General features: G+C 48.2%; 2 protein-coding genes and 1 non-coding gene across 10 annotated transcripts; 2 read left to right on the top strand and 1 right to left on the bottom strand.

Moving 5' to 3' along the window:
- The first annotated feature begins 109 nt into the window (after positions 1–109).
- On the top strand, positions 110–18,556 carry AGBL5 (AGBL carboxypeptidase 5). Of its 8 annotated transcripts, none has more exons than XM_057497332.1 (17): positions 110–907; positions 1,980–2,240; positions 2,495–2,666; positions 2,969–3,132; positions 3,703–3,880; positions 4,154–4,332; positions 4,753–5,209; positions 5,690–5,859; positions 6,195–6,330; positions 6,987–7,189; positions 7,827–8,041; positions 10,335–10,445; positions 15,273–15,428; positions 16,534–16,646; positions 16,940–16,986; positions 17,975–18,092; positions 18,221–18,556. In XM_057497332.1, the coding sequence occupies exons 2-17, from the start codon at positions 2,026–2,028 to the stop codon at positions 18,287–18,289; spliced, it is 2,703 nt and encodes a 900-aa protein (XP_057353315.1). In that variant the 5' UTR covers positions 110–907; positions 1,980–2,025; the 3' UTR covers positions 18,290–18,556. The 8 variants fall into 8 exon arrangements, 5 of the variants coding, with proteins under 5 accessions (XP_057353315.1, XP_057353316.1, XP_057353318.1 ...); XR_008995908.1 differs by lacking the exon at positions 18,221–18,556 and adding an exon at positions 17,474–17,604 and having other exon boundaries at positions 337–907; positions 17,975–18,087; XM_057497333.1 differs by lacking the exons at positions 10,335–10,445; positions 16,940–16,986 and adding an exon at positions 17,474–17,604 and having other exon boundaries at positions 337–907.
- Positions 320–392, top strand: TRNAA-AGC (transfer RNA alanine (anticodon AGC)). Its single transcript has one exon. It is a non-coding gene; the product is annotated as a tRNA-Ala (tRNA).
- OST4 (oligosaccharyltransferase complex subunit 4, non-catalytic) lies at positions 18,354–19,364 on the bottom strand. Its single transcript, XM_036903465.2, has 2 exons — positions 19,227–19,364; positions 18,354–18,590 (listed from the first exon to the last, which is right to left on the bottom strand). The coding sequence occupies exon 1, from the start codon at positions 19,361–19,363 to the stop codon at positions 19,250–19,252; it is 114 nt and encodes a 37-aa protein (XP_036759360.1). The 5' UTR covers position 19,364; the 3' UTR covers positions 18,354–18,590; positions 19,227–19,249.
- Positions 19,365–19,373: the final 9 nt, after the last annotated feature.

Here is a 19,373-nt window from a genome sequence, read left to right as displayed (position 1 = left end):
CTCTTAATTCAATTCCCAGTTGGGGAAAAAGACTTGCTACTCCGAAGCCAGGCCGGCTATCTGCTTAGAACACTGCGGACGTTCGATGAAGCGCATATGTAGTAAGCGGCGTATAATGCAGCTCCCTTGTGGTTTAAATGCAAAGACATATTAATCAATTTTATTGTTTACGTGTAATTATTAGATGCCTGCCTTTTAAAGTCTTGCCCACGGTCCCACCGTACCCTGCTAAATAATGTCTTAAGTTGCTACCCGTCCGCTGGTCAGTGGGATGGCTGGGACAGCCTGTAAAGTGAACGGAAAGAACTCAACAGCAGGCGGGGGATTAGCTCAAATGGTAGAGCGCTCGCTTAGCATGCGAGAGGTAGCGGGATCGATGCCCGCATCCTCCACATGGCTTTTTACCCCATGCTTCAGACAATTCCTTCTCAGAGAGATCCGCTGGAGTCGGGGGAAGGTTGTGATATGCAGGTAATAGAACTTGGTAAGCAATGATCAGCTCTCCAGGGTTCTTTTATTTTACAGGTGAGTTTTTTCCAACTTATTTCTTGGTCACCTTGTCTTTTGCTCCTTCCAGTGTGCAGACCGTTAACCGCCGTCTGAGAAGACGCGGGTGGAACCCTCCCGCCGGGTCTGCCGGCCCATCCCCCAAACGCCACTGGCTCAGGTACCGTTAGCGAGCGAGGGAACCCCTGCGTGCTGACCAATGGCAGAGAGCCTTACTGGGCGGGTAGCCAGCTGTATCCGCGGCCAATAGGCGAGAGACTTCTTGTTTCCTGGTAGAGCGGGGTCCCGGCACCGCGGCGCTCGGGTTTTGTTTGGGTCCTGGGCTGAGGGCTCAGGTGCTGGGGCCCGAGGTGGCGCCGCGCTAGCGGGAGAGGGAGCGGGATCACCGGCCCGGAGAGAGGTGAGGGGCTCTGCGTGCAGTGCGGGCCCCGCCCCCTTCTCAGCCCCTTTCGGCCCGGAGCCCCTCTGGAATCCCACCGCGCCCGACGACCAGGCCGGCGGGTCTTCTGGCCCCACCCCAACTCCTGTGGCCTCACCTTTGACCTCTAGTCCCTGCCTTCCTACTGTGCCCTGAGTGTGAGTCCTTGTCGACCCATCCCATGCCTTCAAACCCCACCCTGCCCTGGGCAGGTGAGGTCAGTGTGTGGGTCCTGAAGAACCGAGGATCGAAAAGCCATCCTCTTGCCCCGAAGTGGGTCTCTACCAGACACTGTTTATGGGGTGCTTAGAACACCCACATTACTCACAACTACCAGGATAGCTTTTTCAGGGACTCCAGTGCTTACGTGGAGGGAAGAGGGTGGAAATACATGCCCTACCTAGAACTGAGCTACAGTCCGGGTGAGCAGGTGGGTTCTGCCCGGTTTGTTTTGGATTGGCAAAGGCAACTTTTTTCTAGTTATATTCCTTAGCATAGAATAGTAACAAAAAAGTAAGAACCGGCCCTTCCAGAGTTCAGGGGAGCAATACAAGAATGCCTGGCCAGTACTTGTGAGGACAGGGGAGTGGAGAGGGAAAGCTGGCTGTTTAATCTTAGAAATTTGGTTCTCTCCACTCTGCTGTGCCTGCAGAGTGGGGAGCCAGTCTAGGAACCAGAGATCCAGAATGGCCCGTCTTTCAAGATGGCTATGGGTTTGTGGCGGGTGTGTCTTGGCTAGGTTTGAGAAATCTAATCTCTCTAACTGTATCCTCTAATATTTGGGCTACAAAGCAGCTTATAGAGTACTTCTCAACATAGTAAGCCATTGAGTATTTCATTTTGGAACAGCCAGCTGTAGTAAAATGGGGTCCTTTTAGGTCAGCTCTAAGCCTTAGTGTGGGGACAGAATACTGCTTTATTTTGGCCTTTGCTGGAAGGCCACTTCTACCTTTTCCGAGGGGCACAGTAGCTCTCATTTATCTGGAGAGACCAAAAAAACTTGTTTTCATTTTTCTTCCTCCTCCTCCCCACCCCACTCTCTATTTTTCCCCAGCTCTCAGGGCCAGAGTTCGGCAGGAGGATGCTTTCCCAGCCCCACCATGGAGCTGCGCTGTGGGGGCCTGCTGTTCAGTTCTCGCTTTGATTCCGGGAATCTAGCTCACGTGGAGAAGGTGGAACCTGTGTCTAATGAGGGGGAAGGAGTACTAAGTGGGGCATCAGCCCCCATCAGCACCATTGCGTCTTCCCCCGACTACGAGTTCAATGTGTGGACCCGACCAGACTGTGCTGAAACAGAATTTGAGAATGGGAACAGGTAAGAGCAAAGCAGTGGAGGGTGGAAGGAAAAGTGGGGGAATGTCCCCATGTCCAAATCCTTGCTTCAGTCAGCCCTTTGACTTAAGTTCATACCATCAAACTGCTCTTCCTCTCCCTCCTCCTTCTCCACCCCCCCTTCCCTCCCTCCTCACTAAATAGCCCTTCCCCAGTTTGGCTTGCCGCAGCTCTCCCACATAGCCTCTCTCCAACCCTCTGGTATATAATGATGTGTGCTCCTACTCTGGCCCTCAGGTCATGGTTCTACTTCAGTGTCCGGGGAGGAATTCCAGGGAAACTCATTAAGATCAACATTATGAACATGAACAAGCAAAGCAAGCTGTATTCCCAAGGCATGGCCCCCTTTGTGCGCACACTGCCCACCAGGCCACGCTGGGAACGCATTCGAGACCGGCCCACCTTTGAAGTAAGTTCTTCTTGAAGAGGAAAGAAAATTGGGTGCTAAAATTAGTGGAGGGAAAGGAAAGAGGAGTTACCCTCGTTGTGGAGTACTAGGGTCCAGGCGGGCCACCAGGTTTGGTATCAGTGCTCCCTGGAGTCTAAGATAAGCCCCTACCTCAGGAAGTCTAGAAGGAGCTGGTGGTCATGAGGAAAGTCAGAGGGAGGGAAGTTGGTAAATGTGATGAGGTCAGTTCCTGGTGACCCCAGCAGATCTTAGTTCTGACCAGATGGCATGTTGCCCCTCCCTCTTCCTGCTCTGCTTCTCAGATGACAGAGACACAGTTTGTGTTATCCTTTGTTCACCGTTTCGTGGAGGGCCGTGGGGCCACCACCTTCTTCGCCTTCTGCTACCCCTTCTCCTACAGTGACTGCCAAGATTTGCTAAACCAGCTAGACCAGCGCTTTCCGGAGAACCATTCTTCCCATAGCAGGTGCCAACCCCATTCTTACTCCTGCCACACAGTCCTGGACCAGACAGCCCTCTGTTAACTTCTGGAACTTGCCCTAAGAGCCCTGAACCAAATCTTCATCAGCTTTTTTCTCTGTACAGAAGTGGGACTTTGGGCACCTTTGACAGATATTTCTGTGCAATCTTGATCTCAGCATACATACACCACTGACATTCCATTCACCCACCTGCTCAGTTCATGTCTCTTAATATCGCAGCTCCTATCAGTTATCCAGAATTTAGCCAGCATTGCCATTGCTCAGCACACCTTTTTTTCTGTCCCAATGGAGGACAGCTTTCTGTCTGCAATGTAATCTATCGTAGGGAGCCATAAACTGGAGAAAAAACAGTAAGTTTCTCCTGTCTTGTACTGTGCATTCTGGCGATGCAGACCCATCCAAATCCTCAGCCTCATTTAACATTGTGAGGGACTGTAAGGCCCCAAACGCTAGGGTGAAAGACCAGATCCTACAAATTCTGGGCTTATGATGAGTCCCACTTCTTGCTAGGGCCATAGGGACATCTCCTGGCTTAATGACTTTCATTCCTACAGCCCCCTGGATACCATCTATTACCACCGGGAGATACTTTGCTATTCTCTGGATGGACATCGTGTTGATCTCCTAACAATCAGTTCTTGCCATGGGCTTCAAGGAGATCGAGAGCCTCGTCTAGAGCAGCTGTTTCCTGACACCAGCACCCCTCGACCATTCCATTTCACAGGCAAGAGGGTGAGTGGGAATAGCATAAAGGTACCCTGGCCTTCCTAGCTCCAGTCACTGTTGGTAGCTTAAAGTCATGTTACCTCTAGTCACCTTGGACACAGCCTAAGCCTGCATTCTGAAGCAAGCGTGACAGCTTCCCCTCCACATACAAATCAGCCAGCTGGAAATCCAGTGGCTATTCCTGCCTATCTCCCTTCCCCCACCTCCCCACCCCCAAATACTGTTAGAACGGAACTAGAGAGTTAACTGCCCTAATGACTGTTCTCCTTTCTACCTCAGATATTCTTCTTAAGTAGTAGGGTACACCCTGGGGAGACTCCATCTAGCTTTGTCTTCAATGGCTTCCTGGACTTCATCCTTCGACCTGATGATCCTCGGGCCCAGACCCTTCGTCGCTTGTTTGTCTTTAAGCTGATTCCCATGTTGAATCCTGATGGTGTGGTCCGGGGCCACTACCGGTAAGAAGCCTCCCCAGCCTGTCAGGATTGTTCACAGTCCCCCTGGTGCCCTGCATCTCCTCTAACCTCTCCCATCTTCCCAATCCCCTTGCTCCCTAATGGGGGCAAGCCCATCCAACCATCCAGTGACCAAAGAGAAGGGATCCCAGCTAATGGTATCAGGAGCAGGGCTACAACTGCAGGCCCAGCTGGATAGAGGGAGCTGCCATCATCAGGGCTCTGTGGTAGGGGTGATAGAAGATCAAGCAGAGGGTCTGTCCTTGTCCTCAATTCTTTCCTTCCTATTGCAACTTCAGCCTCTCCTTTTATAAGTCAGCCTCTCTTTTATAAGTCTACCCTTTTCATCTCCTTTTCATCTACCCTTATGTCTCCTTCACTGGCCCAACCCTCTAGACCGTTTCAGTCCTTGTTTTCCTACAGCACAGACTCACGTGGAGTGAATCTGAACCGTCAGTACCTGAAGCCTGATGCAGTCCTGCACCCAGCCATCTTTGGGGCTAAAGCTGTGCTTCTCTACCACCACGTGCACTCCCGTCTGAACTCCCAGTGTCCCTCTGAGCACCAGCATAGTTCCCATCTCCCTCCTGATGCTCCCCTTTCTGACCTTGAGAAAGCTAACAATCTTCAAAATGAAGCTCACCTTGGCCACTCATCTGATGGGAATGACCCTGAGACATGGACAGAGACTGAGCTAGCAGAACAGAAGCTCAACAGTGTGTGGATTATGCCGCAGCAGTCTACTGAGGTCGAGCAGCCAACCCTGGACACCATCCCTCCCAAAGAGAGTGGTGTAGCTTACTATGTGGACCTGCATGGACATGCTTCCAAAAGGGGCTGCTTCATGTATGGAAACAGCTTTAGTGATGAGAGCACCCAGGTAGGAATTCGCAGAATGTCATGTGAGTGTGGGCGTGTTGCAGGTTAAAAGATAAAGGTTAGACCATGAACAGCCTGTGGCTGCAAGAGGTATACCACCTCTGAACAAGCTTCAAAGAGCCAAGAGATGACATTGGGGCCTTATGTCTCTGCCGTTACAGCATGTTCTTTGAAAGAGGGGACAAGCTACCAGCACTGTAGTCTTTATTCTAGAGTTTGGGAAACAGGGGGGAAGGGGGAGAATTCTGCATTATTGGGGAGAAGCTGAGAGCTTAAAAAGAGGTAGAATTGTACCTTTCCAACACCTAGAAATAATGTCAAGCAGAGTGAGAATTCAAGAAACATCAACTATTGCTGATGGTTATAATGGCATCTGCCATGTATTTTCACATGGCCTTATGCATGTCATCTCTTCCTTGTCCTCTGTACCTCCTTTATCTCTGTCTGTCCTTCTGAGTTGTCTTTTTCCTCTCTCAAACAGGTGGAAAATATGCTGTATCCAAAGCTCATCTCCTTGAACTCAGCCCACTTCGACTTCCAGGGCTGCAATTTCTCAGAGAAAAACATGTATGCCCGAGACCGCAGAGATGGCCAGTCTAAGGAGGGAAGCGGCCGGGTTGCAATCTACAAAGCCTCAGGGATAATCCACAGGTTGGATGGAAATTGGGATACAGTTGATGAAATAGCTTCCCTAAAGAAAACAATACCGAGTCTAGGGTGTTTGAAGGGTAGGGGACAGCCCAAGTCTTCTCAAAAGACAGGCTCACAATTAGTGTTACAGTCTACAGTCTAGGACTCTTCCTTCTGGGATTTCTTGGGTATGTGATAAGAGTGCTGAGGTCAGCTGCTAGTGGCTGGGGATTAGCACTTTATATTTGTGTCCTCTTTTTTCCAACTGATTACCTTCCTAGACCACCTAGGCTGTCCCTGTGCTTCTGTCCTGATTCTGTCCAGACAGGACACTGATAAAGGTCTCTGTGTCTTAGCTACACACTTGAATGCAACTACAACACTGGGCGCTCAGTAAACAGCATCCCTGCTGCCTGCCATGACAACGGCCGTGCCAGCCCGCCTCCCCCACCAGCTTTTCCCTCCAGATATACTGTGGAACTGTTTGAACAGGTATGAGTATGTGGGGTAGGTGGGGAAAGGAGAACCTCAAAGTCGGAAAAGCCTTAGCCTGCCTGCCTGCCTAAGATCTGAAGAGATGCTCACCGTCACCCTCTCATATCTGTGGTTATTTTCCTCAGCTAATAAAAAGTGTGGGCCTCTGATTATAATGGTATTGAAAAGAAGAAAAGGCCCTATTTGTGTCCCCATACCACAGAGATCCCCTAGCACATCTGAGTCAGGGTTTTTTTTTGTCTTGTAACTTGTCTTCCTTCTCCCATTGGGTTTGGTTACGCCAAGGCTCAGAAGCACCCCTTTACAGTGGCCGTGATGATCCTGGGGTCCTAGGGCACACACACAGAGTAGAAAGAGCTGCAGGTTACGGAAGAGCTCTAAATGCCTTCTCGTGCTGGGGGAATTCCTTCCTGGTGCCAGCCAGAAGGCACAGCTGCCCCTGCTCATAATGGCTGAGGACCCCTAAAGGGGCAGTTCAGGGAACAGCTCAAAATCTACTTGAGATAAACAACCTAAGCACAGAAGTTAGGTTGGTTCCCAGTGAGATTTGAGGCCTGTCCTGTCCTTCCCTTCCACCATGCTGTACACCCCACCCCAACACACAAGCCTAGGTTGAAGACTTTGAGGCTGAGTCAAAGTGGATTCCCTCACAGGTGGGACGAGCTATGGCCATTGCAGCTCTGGACATGGCAGAATGCAACCCATGGCCCCGAATTGTCCTGTCAGAACACAGCAGCCTCACAAACCTCCGAGCCTGGATGCTAAAACATGTGCGCAGCAGCCGAGGCCTGAGCAGCACTGTGAATGTGGGTGTCAGCAAGAAGAGAGGCTCTCCAACTCCACCCAAAAGTAACAAGTAAGACCATCAGGGTAGAAGAGAGAAGGGGTCTGAAAGTGACCAGGGCCCTAGAGTCCAAGTCAGGGCTCTGAGGAGTTCCAAGGGCTTTGTGTTCCTTCTCTACTTCCAAAAGGACCACATGGTAAATATTCTGTCAATTAAAATTAGTAAGATTAGTTAATTTTTTTAGAATGGGATCCTCTTCCTTTTTGCCTGGAGCTATATACTTCCTAGATATCTAGATCAGGCTAGAAGACTCCCAGCTCCAGAGCCTTGCATAAAATCAAATATAATTGTGGTGGGCGTGGGGACAGGTCTCAGCTTCCGGTGGGTGTGCAGAACTGATGGAGGAGCCTAAGGACCAGCACCGAGGGAGTAAGGGGGGAATTCACTGAGAGTTCCAGCTGCCCAGAGTCAGCCCTTATGGCTGTTAGTATATTTTCTACAGGAGCATGTGTGTGTGAACAAGGTCTCCTAGGCATCCTGAGGTCAGCTGGTATGCACCAGGTTAGATACCTCATCCATGGACACAGATTCCTTCCTTCTCCCTTGGAATGAGTCCCTGTGCCTTTTTACCCGAGGTGAAGCTTTACTGAGCATCAGACTTGGAACACAGCCTCCCTGGCCCAGTTAACTGGCTTCTGCTTCTTTGCAGTGGATTGCCTGTTTCCTGCTCTGAAAATGCCTTGAGCCGAGCACGAAGTTTCAGCACTGGCACAAGTGCTGGTGGTAGTAGCAGCAGCCAGCAGAATTCTCCCCAGATGAAGAGCTCCCCCAGCTTCCCTTTCCATGGCAGTCGGCCTGAGGGGCTGCCAGGCCTGAGCTCTAGCACCCAGAAGGTCAGCCACCGGGTGCTGGGCCCTGTCAGAGGTAAGCCAGTTTGGGAGCCCCTGCAACAGGTGTTCAGTTGTTTGGGGCATTGCTGGGGGAAGTGAGAGCTCGAAGATACACACTTGCCGGGGACCAAGGGGTGAATCAATAAAGTTAGTTTACAGCAGAATCTGCAGCCTCTCCTGCTACCTGGTGTTCCCTGCAGCATGAGCTCCACAGCGGTGCTGTGTGTGGCACAGGTGGGGGTCCTCGGTGTCCGGGCTTCAGCACATGCTAGGAGGCAAGGAAGCAGGGCCACACTGAGACATGGGGCATGAATGTCACAAACAGTGTCAGTCTGTCTTGCTGGGGGCAGTATTAGAAAATGCCCTCTTAATCCCAGTTGTAGCACTGCAGATCAGTTGGAGAATCCTGTACAAGATCTCTGTGGGCTGAAATTGTTTCTGGCTTCAGGGCTTATTAAGAAAGTGGTATCAGGATTCTCTTTCAAAGAAAAATGGAACAACTGCAGACAGCTTCTGATCTAGGCTTACGGAACAGCAGTCTGGCCCTTTCCAGCAGTGGCCTCATTTGCTCAATTGTGCATCAGTACCCCTAGGTTTGGCCTAATGAGACTGCCTAATAACTCAAGAAATTATGGGTCAAAATGTATACCAGAAACAGATGGCCTTTAGGGAAAAAGAACAGGCAGGGACTCTGGAGCCATTCCTTGGCAGTGACCTGGACTCTGGAGAGAGACTGGTACAGGGCCACTTGAAATATAGGAAACCACAAATCTCTACTGTATGTGGCTTCTGGGCTATAGAAATCTTAACCACAGTGGAGGCTTGTAAGCTGAAACTAAGCCATGCTGGTCTTCAGGCTGCACTCACGCTTTTTAGCACTTCCCTGATATGCAACATACAACAAAGCCTTTGGTTTAGAACCAAAAACATGCACTGGGTCAGTGGCTGTGAAAATCTCACTGCACAATTTACAGCAGCCACAGAGGAGAGACTAGTGGTCCTTACCAGCTTTGGCCAGTAAGACATTCTATCCATGATGTGCAGCACAGTAACCCTGCTTATGTTCTGAACCCCATTCTTTGAGATTTTTTCTTCACTGGGAAAGGGCACTTGCGCACTGCGTTTGAAGGAAGGTATTGAAGTAATAATGCCTTGTATTTAAATGGCATTAAACAGTGAATAAAACAGTATCACATATATATTCCATTTAATCCTCGCAAGGACTCTGTGGGATAGATGGTATTTCTATTTTCTGATGAGGAAATGTGGTTTAACGGGACTTGTCCAAGATTTCACAGACATTAAGGGGCAGACTTATTCAAACTTATTATTATTCAAACTTCTAATTTCCTTCCTTTCCTTTTTTTGGTCAGCCCTTCATACCCCATACTCCTATGTTCATACTCCCAGGAAAGAGCATCAACATCATAAATCCTCCTTCCCTGACTGTAAGAGGAAAATAGTAAAGTCTTTTCTAGGTCCAGGTCCTCACTTGAGGATTATAGGCAGTTTTTAATTAGTATTTTGTTAATATCCTCCCTATCTCCCCCACCCTCCCACAATGCAGAGTGCTGTACTAAGCTCCTTGAGTAAAGGACATGTATTCTGTTTGTTACTTACCAAATAACTAATATAAAATATGCATAGTGGATATTAAGTAATTCCTGGTTGACTGAGTTGAAACTGAATAGGAGACACAGTAAACATAAAAACACACAGCCATTATAAATATACATGGGACATGGGGAACCACAATCACAAATGCAAGAATAATTAGCCAAAGAACGTTTAGTTGAGAAATGACTTTGAAGAATGGGTGGTGGTATATGGCTTGACAAAAACATTCCAGAGATGAGAATGATAGCCAGAACCACAGCTACTGCATAGAGAGAACAAAGAGCAAGTGCACCCAGCTGGCGTGGAGCCAAGCCCTTCACCACAGAAACTGGGTAAAGAAAGGTGGGAGGAAAAAGTTGAAATGTCTTGAAAACAAAGATTCTGAGTTAACTGAGACATATGGCAATGATTGTGTGCTTCAGAGAAGAATGGGAACAAAAGATTTATGGATGAGCAGTCTGTGAACTGTATATATTGGGCAGGCAAGGAGAGGTGGGATCTTTGCAGTAGTTTACACAGAAGAGGTCTAGGGCCTATCGCAGCATCTGGAAAGGAGAGATGAATATACATATTAGAAATAGAAGTGGCAGGATTCAGTAATGATGGGAGAGAGATTAACTAAGAGCTTCAAGGCTGCAAGCTAAAGGGAAAAGTCATGGAGACATTAAGCCATTGTTTGGAAGAAAAAGTGATGAGTTTATCTATTTCAGACACACATGGCTGTCATGGGCAAGCTCCATGGAGATGTCCTGCAGGCAGAAAAGGGCCAAACAGTAGAAAAGGTGACATCAGACTTGGATCTAGGAGTCATCCACATACAGGTGCGGGTAAAACCAAGTGAGAAGCTATGATCCCCCAAGTGAATGAGCTAAGAAGCAGATAAAGAGAGCTGGATTGAGTATAGACACACCCCAGGGACCTGCATAAATATTTGTAAGAACTAAGACACTATGTCTCAAAAGTCAAGGGGTCAAGAAGAGAGTTACTAATAACAGGAATACTGTAAGGAGTTGAAAAGTCAGCCTAGGAATCTTGGTTTCTGTGTTCTCCAGAGCAATTGCTGGTGCTACAATTTTTTGCTGCTTTGTCTCAGAGTCCTTCAAATGACTCCATGGTGGGAGTCAAGCCCTGGCTTAGGATAGGGACCTGCAATGCAGACTGGTATTTGGACTTAAGCATCTTCAGCCAACCCTTGGAAAAACATTTGTCCAGTGTGATCTATCCTATGCTGTAGATGTGTGACATTTCCTGATTCCACACATCTGGCTCTTTAGCCCCTACCACATACAGGCATACTTCATCTTCCAAGATAGGAAGAACATGGCCCCCGTATCTCTGAGATCAAATTATAAAGTAGCTGTACTTTCCAAACCCAGAACTGGGATTGTGATTTGGCAAAGGATTCTTTTTTACCTTTGAATTTATAGGAAATTTTCAAATATATAAAAATTATCACACTTAAATACTATACACGTAACTAATGACTATCCTTTATTGGCTAGTGCAAAACATGAAATTGGGCTATCCAGAAAATTTCAGAAAAGATCCAGATAGCCCAGCCAGAAGCTTCAGGCAGAGGCTGGGGGAACTAGTCTGACAAGTTGTATCCTCAGAGGCTGGGGGATGTCATTTATTTTAGAAGGCCAAGGAATAGCCAGCTTGGGATGAACAGGAGTGTTCCTGGGACATGAAGCTTGAAGAGCCTCTGAGTAAATCTTGACTCCCAGCACCCCTAACCACAGTGCCAGGATCTCCTTTACCTAGTTTTCCCCAGCTGCAAACCAGGCCTTGAGCAGCACCTTCCAAGACCTACAGTCAGGTTCTAGTCTACCAGGCACAGGAACACAGACAACACTCTCAGCGGCTGTTGCTGTGGAGGAAGGAGAGGGCACGGGAATAAAATGATGGGATGAGGGAACTCAAAAGCCTGCAAGACACTGGCGGAAAAGCAAAGGCAAATAGAGAGGAGTGCCTGCTGGGCAGATGGTAGTTTCGTAAACCAGCTTCTCCCTCTGTTGGGTATGCACTGATGAAAGCAGGCAGAGACTAGGGTGAAGCCAGTGAGGTGCCCAGGACCCACTAAAGTTCAGGAGGTGCTCTTTCTCAGGGTCAGGCAACCTCCTCCTTCAGTTGTGCACCCTTGGTGCCTCACTCACTTCACCCTAGTCCTGACCCTGGACTCAGGCAAGTCTCACTCAATAACTAAAACACACTTCCCAGCCCTCTGGCGTGCCCAGTGGGATACAGTGTAAAAGACAAGGACAAATGTAAAAAGCGGGAGCCTTCAGCTGTTGTCCTACCATGACCCCTTTCATCCCTCCCAGCTCTGGCCCCTAAACCTGAGATTACCAAAACTCTCTCCTGGCCTCTGCAATGCCTTGGCTCAGCTGACAGGCCCCCTTTGGTAGAGCAGGTAAAGGCTGATGATGAGTGGAGGTTCCTTTGAGGAGAATGAGTCAAGGGACAGAGAAAGAGTGCCTCCAGTACCACCACTTACACTTTTGCCACTGCAAACAGAACTATCACGGTAAATAGATTAAAACTCATCTGATGGCAGAAATGTCTCCTTACACATGTATTTATTCCCTTAGCACCTCACACTGTGTCTGGCACTTATTAAATGATCAGCAAATATCTGTTGAATAAACAAAAGGCAGTGAGTTGGGAGTTGAATGGATATTTGCCTCACCTTTCCACCCCTCACAGGGTATAAACCAGGTCTGCAATCCCAGGGTTCAGTATAATCTGGGGTGCTACATGTAGGGACAGCTCCAAAGATATTTTGGGGGGATGAGGCAGGACTTAGGCACAAGTCCAATAACTGCTCCTTTAAATTGTGCGGCCTTTAGAATATCCATTCTTACCCATACAGTGGTAAAATCATTCTGGCTCTACCTCTCCACCTTTGCCCAGGAACTCTCCTGGCCACTTCCCAAATGGAACCTTTAGCTGATTACCGTAAAACATCTCACAATCTCTAGAAGCAGAGCCAGTCACATATCACTCTGCACTCAGCCTTAAGCTGCTGTTTCCATAGCTCAGAACAAAGAAATTTTAAAGTTAGGCTCCTCCCTTTAATTCTTGTCCTAACGAGGACTGAGTAGGCCGAGCTTATACCAGGAGCCAAAAGTCAAAATGAGTAACTAGGCTGTGTGCTCATATTACCAAATTTACAGGCAGACCTGGCCAGGTCTTAAGACAGTCTTTAAAGTGACGATTGAAATGCTGTCTTTAAATGCCTTGTACTTTCCAGATCTGGACCCTCTCCTAAACTAGCCCTGTCTCCTATCCTGAAACTCTCATTAGGAGCAGGATTCCCAAGTTGTGTTCTTAATATCTTTCCCTTGACACCTATATTTCACATTAAGACTTTTTACATCATTTGCCTGTTTTGCTTCATGCCTTCTTGAGTGTCACTCAGTTTTTTGCTAGAACCTACAAATGTTCCAAAGGGTTTTACTCACTTTTTGCTTGCCGCCTCTCACCTTTTGCAGGGTTGGGGTTGGGGGGTCTTCATCCCTTTACATGGCTTCAACATGCCTCTGGATGTAGATATTCCTCAGGTCATCTAGAAACTCTTTCCTCCGTGATCAAGTTTATTATTTCTGCCTACTGTGCACTGTCATTTGGACATCATCCTGACATCCTGTTTTAACCAACAAATTACTTGGGTCCGGGCTCTGTAGCTATCTCTGTCATTGGTGGTGGGATATTTTTCAGGTTATTTGACTGTGGCCATGAGTCTGATTTCTGTTGTCTTTTTGGCACTGCTGGGTCAACTCTTACTAGCCCCCAAAGTCTGGCTATTTTTGACTCTTGGCTCTAACTGGTACCTGTCATCTCAGCAAACTCCTCAAAACTAGAGTAGCTTCCATCCTGAGATCTCTCCCTTTCTTCTAGTCTTTATTAATGCGTCTCAATTTTTAAAAATTTGTTTTGGGTCCTTGTTACTGCCAGCTAGCACTCAGTATAGCTAGACAAGATGAAATTATTGTCACCTACTTCCTAAGTTGAAGGCATTTCACATATAACACATATTGCTTTGTTAGGGGCCAACTGGTATCCTGGAACCTCCACTGAGTTCAGTTTCATGAAGGTTAATAGCTCATTTGATTTGAGAGTATTCAGCATCTCTGTTCCTCTGTGAGAAGGAAGGACTTGCCAAACCTGAAAGCCTCCCTAACCCCATCCAGTCACTGTCTGCCCCACTGGGACCCAAACTCTCAGAGCTTGTAGCAGTGAGGCTCTAGCCACAGGGAATGGATCCAGGGAATAAGCATATGCCCTTAGACTGAGGAAAATTATTGAGCCAGCTCATGGCCTATAGTGGGTGTCTGCTATTCAGGAAAACAAAATATTAAGGTCTCTGGATTTCCAAGTAGTATTTTGTAGGCACGGGCATATATAGTATTGGAGAAGATAAGGTCCCTACCCTTAAGAGATTCAAGTTCCAATCAGAGAACATTAGCTAACATTTAGTGAGTACTATGTGCCAGGCACTATTGTAAGTACTTTACATGTAAAAACTTATTTAATTAAAGAGATAGAAACCATACACAATTACTAGCCAAAGGAACAAAGGACAAGAGAGGATAATTAATTCTGTAATGGTCAAGGAGGCTTCACAGAGGTGACATCTGAGGTGGCACAAGTAAGAGGTCCAAGGTCTCAGTCTCTGCAGCTAGTAGCTATATAGGGGCTGTAGAGGAATTGTGTGAAGGATCAAGTCAGCATCCTACTAAGGTTGTGTAGACTGGAACCACGGTGGGTGGGGCTTTGAATGCCCCATTAAAAGGTTTAGATTTTATCCTTTAAAAAGGATCTCCTCTTTGCTGAGCCAATATGATTTTTGACCTGGTCTTTGTTTTAGAATAATAATTTCTGGGACCTCTGTGAAAGATGGATTATAGAAGAGAATAGATTCAAGCTAGGGAGAACAATGGGGAACAATTTTTCAGAAGTCTGAATGAGAGATAAAGACCTGTATCTGGGTGCTAGCAATGACAAGGGAGAATAAAGGGGGAATTCAAGCAAAGGAAGGGGTAGAATTACCTGGATTTGGTTAAATGCAAAAATAAGTATGTGGGAGAGGCTGAAAGATAAAACAATGCTTCTAGATTTTTCACCAGGATAAGGAGAACAAAAGGAGGGGTGGGAGAAAATGAGTTTTGTCAGGTGTGAGAGATTGCCAGATAGAAAAGCCAGTGGGCAGTTAGAACTGCAGTTCCGGAGAGTTCTGCTCTTTAGCTAGAGGGAGATGTGGGGAGTCAGCATATGGAGAGGAGAGGACCAAGGATAGAATGCTGGGGCACCTTGGGCAGGAGGAGTTAAAGAGGAACAGTTAGAGGTAAGAGGAGAACCTAAGGAAGCCGCATTGTTGAAGCCAAATTCAGTAACTTCTTTGCCAGAAGAATGAACTGGTGGGTGAGTAGGTTAACCTACAAAGAGGTAAGGAGGATGAGAACTAGATAGCTAGAGTAAATATTAGAGGTGTTTCTAACCCATCTTACATTTACTTTAGAAGAGGGACACCGGTATAATAACAAGCTTGAAAGCAGGCATCTTCTGGCCAAGGAGGGCCAGCAGGGCAGTGGAGTGACAGTGCCTCAGTTATTTGCCCTTTTATCTGCTTGTGTCCCCCTACTCAGAGCCCCGAAGCCAGGACAGGAGACGGCGGCAGCAGCCACTGACCCATCACCCTGCTTCAAGCCGCCTGGTCCCAGCCCCCACTCCTGCTAGTTCTCACCCAGCCTCCTCATGCAACATGGGCTCCTGCCTACTGCCCAGTGCACTCAGCTTATCAGGTCTGTACGCGCTGCCACTCAAGTATGAGTTAGCAACTTCCTTCCTTCCCTACCACCCACAGTGTAGACCAGGCTCCTGACTAGGTTTGAAGAAATCCCTTCAGCTCTGCTGCCACCACATCTGAACTTCCTCCTTGGCTTGATATAATGCAGGCCACTCCAGACCAGGGGCACAGTTATCCTCCTGGGTCAACCTAAACCCCCAACACCCATGTCCTTTCTTGTACAGGAGGTAGAATTTAATGAAGGTCTTTGTATAATAAAATAGCAGTTATCATTAGTGAGTGTTTCCTACTGGGCAGGCACTACTCTAAGCATGTTCTTATTTCATCCTCATTTTTACAGATGAAGAACCTGAGGACTTTTCCTGCCTGTTACTTATTCAAGCTCTCTGCCTCCAGGAGCTAGGCAACATTAGACAAAACTGAAAACTTAAAAAAAAAAAAAAAAAAAAAGAAACTATAGGCCTTTCACCTGTCATCATCACTGCAAATGTTCTATGACCATATCATCTACATAAAACCCAAGCTTTCTGTCTGCTCTCAAGTTACAGACACAGCTGTGTAAGGACTGGATGGGGAATGATTTCTAACTCTCCAATCCAACATCTACCTTCCTCAGAGCCCACTACTCCCAATCTGTGAACTCTCTTCAATGAGTAGCCCTCAATCCACCAGTGTTGGGTACTGCTGACTTAATCCTTCAGTGCTTACACGTTTCACTGGGATAGGCTCTGAGGTCTACCACAGAGTAGATCAGCTTGAGTGGCTCTGGTTCAAGCTCCAAGTTACTGCTCCACCCACTGGACCAGATGAGAGCATGCCATGCTTCTCAACTGGGGGTGATTTTGTCCACAAGGGGACACATGGCAATGTCTGGAGGTATTTTTGGCTACTGCCATGAGGAGGGAGAAAATGATAAAAACACCATCTAGTGGGTAGAGGCCAGGGATGCTACTAAACATCGTATGATTCACAAGACAGCCCCGCAAGAATCATCTGGCCCCGAATGTCAATACTGCCAACACTGAGAAACCCTGATTTAAAGGGAGTTACCCCTCCTCTCCATGGCCCCTACCCTGATGTCAATTTCCTTTGTTCCCTAGGGAGTAGCTGCTCACTCCTGTCCTCAGGGGACAAACCAGAGTCTGTCATAGTGATTGGGAAAGGTCTGCTAGGGACTGGACCTCAGGTCCCTTGTAACAGGACCCGATTGCAGGTAACATTTTTGGGTCTCCCTAGTCCCCAGCATACTGAGTCTGACAGAGCCCAACATGGCACTGTCCATCTGGGTATTGGGAGGGAAAGTACCCAGCATTGCTTTACCACCTCTCCCCACAACATATCAGAGAGCTGCTGTAGTGCCTGAGTGCCTGTCCATCGCCCCCATCCCTTCAGTCAGGTCTCTTGCTTGCTTCCAGCCTGTGTCCCTGGCAGCTATACCCCAACCTCAGCCTGCCAGCTTTGGCTTTGCTTGCCCCTGCCCTTAGCTTCATCTCTTTTTCTGCCCAGACCTGCCCGAGGAGAACTCCTGCCAGGAGGGGTCCCGGATTCCCCAGGTAACATATCTGGTTGCTGCTCCTAGGGACAGCTGTGCCACCAAGTCCCATTCAGTGCAGATCCCCATGCAAAGCTGGCTGAAGTTTGGTACAGGCAGAAGCTGACTGGATGGGGTGAAGCTAAAGCTGTTCTGGCCGGGGCTGAGGCACAGAAGGCTCTGAGGGAGATCTACCAATCCACCACATCTTTCCACATGGTGCTTCGTGATTCAGCCAGATTGTGGCCCTGGTATAGGCATGGAGGTTAAATGCTGGATCCTTTTGCCTCTCCTAGATAATATGTAGTCATAGACTGAACCCAAGAGTTCTCTAGCTATTACCCTGCTTACCTTCTCACCTAGGGACAGTACCCAGGAATTCAAGGTCCCAGTCACCTATGTTGACCCCTATACTACACTCTTATGGATGGAAACTCTAGAAGCAAACCTAGGAGCAAAATAGTTCATGAGAAGAATCCAGTCTCTTAGTCTACCCTCTGTCCACACAGGCTAGGCCCAGGTTGGGCCTGGGCTCACCACCAACTTGCAGAGGGATGAGAGGCTCTTCGGGCCCCACATCCCTTACTCCCCAGACCAGGGAGAGCAGTAAGCCAGAGCCGGGACCCTGCTCTGCACCAGGGTGAGCACCAGGGTCCAATCCCTCACCCCACCTTTCATTGCCCTCCCCTCATTCTCATCTCTGCCATTCAGGATCATTTTCTTCCTTCCCTACTTCCTTTGACCTCAAAAGATTAAATGCACTTTCATTAAGAATCTAATCCATCTTTTCCCCATCATGGCTTTAGTCTTCATTCCAACCGACAAAAAAGCAACTCCTAGTTAGGGCCTAAGGTCTAGGATGTTGGCTGGCTCCAACATCAGACCCCTGTGCCATACTCAACCCACGTATCCTTACCCATCTCACCTCTCTCATCTTCCAGTCCCCGGCTAACAGACCAGAAGAGGGGCAGAGTTTTACAACCCTGATTCCTCTCTCTTTTCTGTTGCAGGCTGCCTCAGGCCAGGCCCCCACGGCCCCGATCTGCCCCTGCCGTTTCTATTTCCTGTAGTCTGTCTGACTCTCACACCCGGATTTGTTACAGCGGGGGGCCCTTGGGCCAACCTGAGGTTTGTTTTGTCCCTAAATCTCCCCCACTCACTGTTTCTCCCCGGGTCTGATACCTTGACCTTCATGCCCACGATATAGCCCCAAAGTGGGAAGCACAGTGAAAAATGTGCTAAGTCCCCTCCCTCAGCCGCTGATTCCTTGTGACAACCATAATTCCAGCCACACTGTTCTGAGGCATCATAGAGCATCACCTTGAGACAGGACAAAGCAGAGACCTGCCTCCCCATCCTTCAACAGCACAAGATTTGGGGACCACAAAAAAATATATATTTTTTTATATTGGGGGGAGGGAGTAGGAAAGAAAGCAGCCCCTATACTGGGCCCTATCCAGTGGCAGCTTCTTGTTCCATAGGATTAAGAAAGACTTTGAGGAAATAAAAGTTGTTTGGAAAAATCCAGGTGTAGTTGCTTTGTATGTTGTGATGGGTAGAAGGGATGAAGTAAAGTGTGAAGGCCCCTCACACCCTCCATCTTGCCTCAGACTATGTCCTGGAACCCTAGAAAAGAGGGGGAAAGACCTGAGGTAAGGAAAATGCTGTAGCTTTCCTCTGGGGAATTCCTTCAGAAATCAATTCCCATCAGACTGTTTCCCCTTACATTTTTGACTCACACTTAAGGTTGGTTCCAAGCCTTCCTCCCACCCCCACCTTTCTTTAGGACTTGAGTCTACAGTAGTCAACCCCTAAATCGGGCCCCTTGCTCCTAAACATGGAAATAGAATTTTGTATCGTCACAACCCCTGACAAAAATATTCTGCCTAAATAAAAGCCTAAACAACCTTGGAAAAGAACGAAGTGAAGAACCCAATTCTCATATTTGGACGGCTGCCTCAGTACCTTTATTCCTACCAGTGTCAGTGCCTCCTTGTACCCATACCCTCAACTTGGGCATCTGGGGACCATATGAAGACGGGGACTGAGAGAGACTAGGAAATTCACCCCATTCGAGAAGGGAGGAGTTTAAGGGGCAGGGGACGGGGCACTGCAAGGCACTCCTCTGCGAATAAGGGGCCCGGTTCTGGACTGTATCATGCTTGGCCCGACACATTCTGATGTGAAGCTTCGAACCCTGCAGGCCCTGGCGCGGCCTCGCCACACTCCGGGGAGCTCGGCGCTGCAGCCCCGGACCGTTACCTGGGGCGGAGAAAGCGCCACCTTCATTCCTGCTTCTTGGGATTGTTGACGGCCACGTAGTGATAGAGAACCACAAGCAAGAAGAGCGACACGCCCAGCATGTTGGCGAAGATGGCGAGCTGCACGTCTGTGATCATCCTGCGGAGA

Source organism: Manis pentadactyla, chromosome 2 (assembly GCF_030020395.1).
Source record: "Manis pentadactyla isolate mManPen7 chromosome 2, mManPen7.hap1, whole genome shotgun sequence".
NCBI lineage: Eukaryota > Metazoa > Chordata > Mammalia > Pholidota > Manidae > Manis > Manis pentadactyla.
The sequence above is the reverse complement of the archived record's forward strand: the minus strand, read 5'-3'. Positions and strand labels throughout refer to the sequence as shown.

Bases quoted from the DNA above. Each gene is read 5' to 3' on its own strand.
- AGBL5 (XM_057497332.1), top strand. From the start codon at position 2,026: ATGGAGCTGCGCTGTGGGGGCCTGCTGTTCAGTTCTCGCTTTGATTCC. The intron at 3,881-4,153 runs GTGAGTGGGAAT...TTTCTACCTCAG, and splicing joins TCCATTTCACAGGCAAGAGG to ATATTCTTCTTAAGTAGTAG. The intron at 18,093-18,220 runs GTTTGTTTTGTC...CCCCTCCCTCAG, and splicing joins GGCCCTTGGGCCAACCTGAG to CCGCTGATTCCTTGTGACAA.
- OST4 (XM_036903465.2), bottom strand. From the start codon at position 19,363: ATGATCACAGACGTGCAGCTCGCCATCTTCGCCAACATGCTGGGCGTG.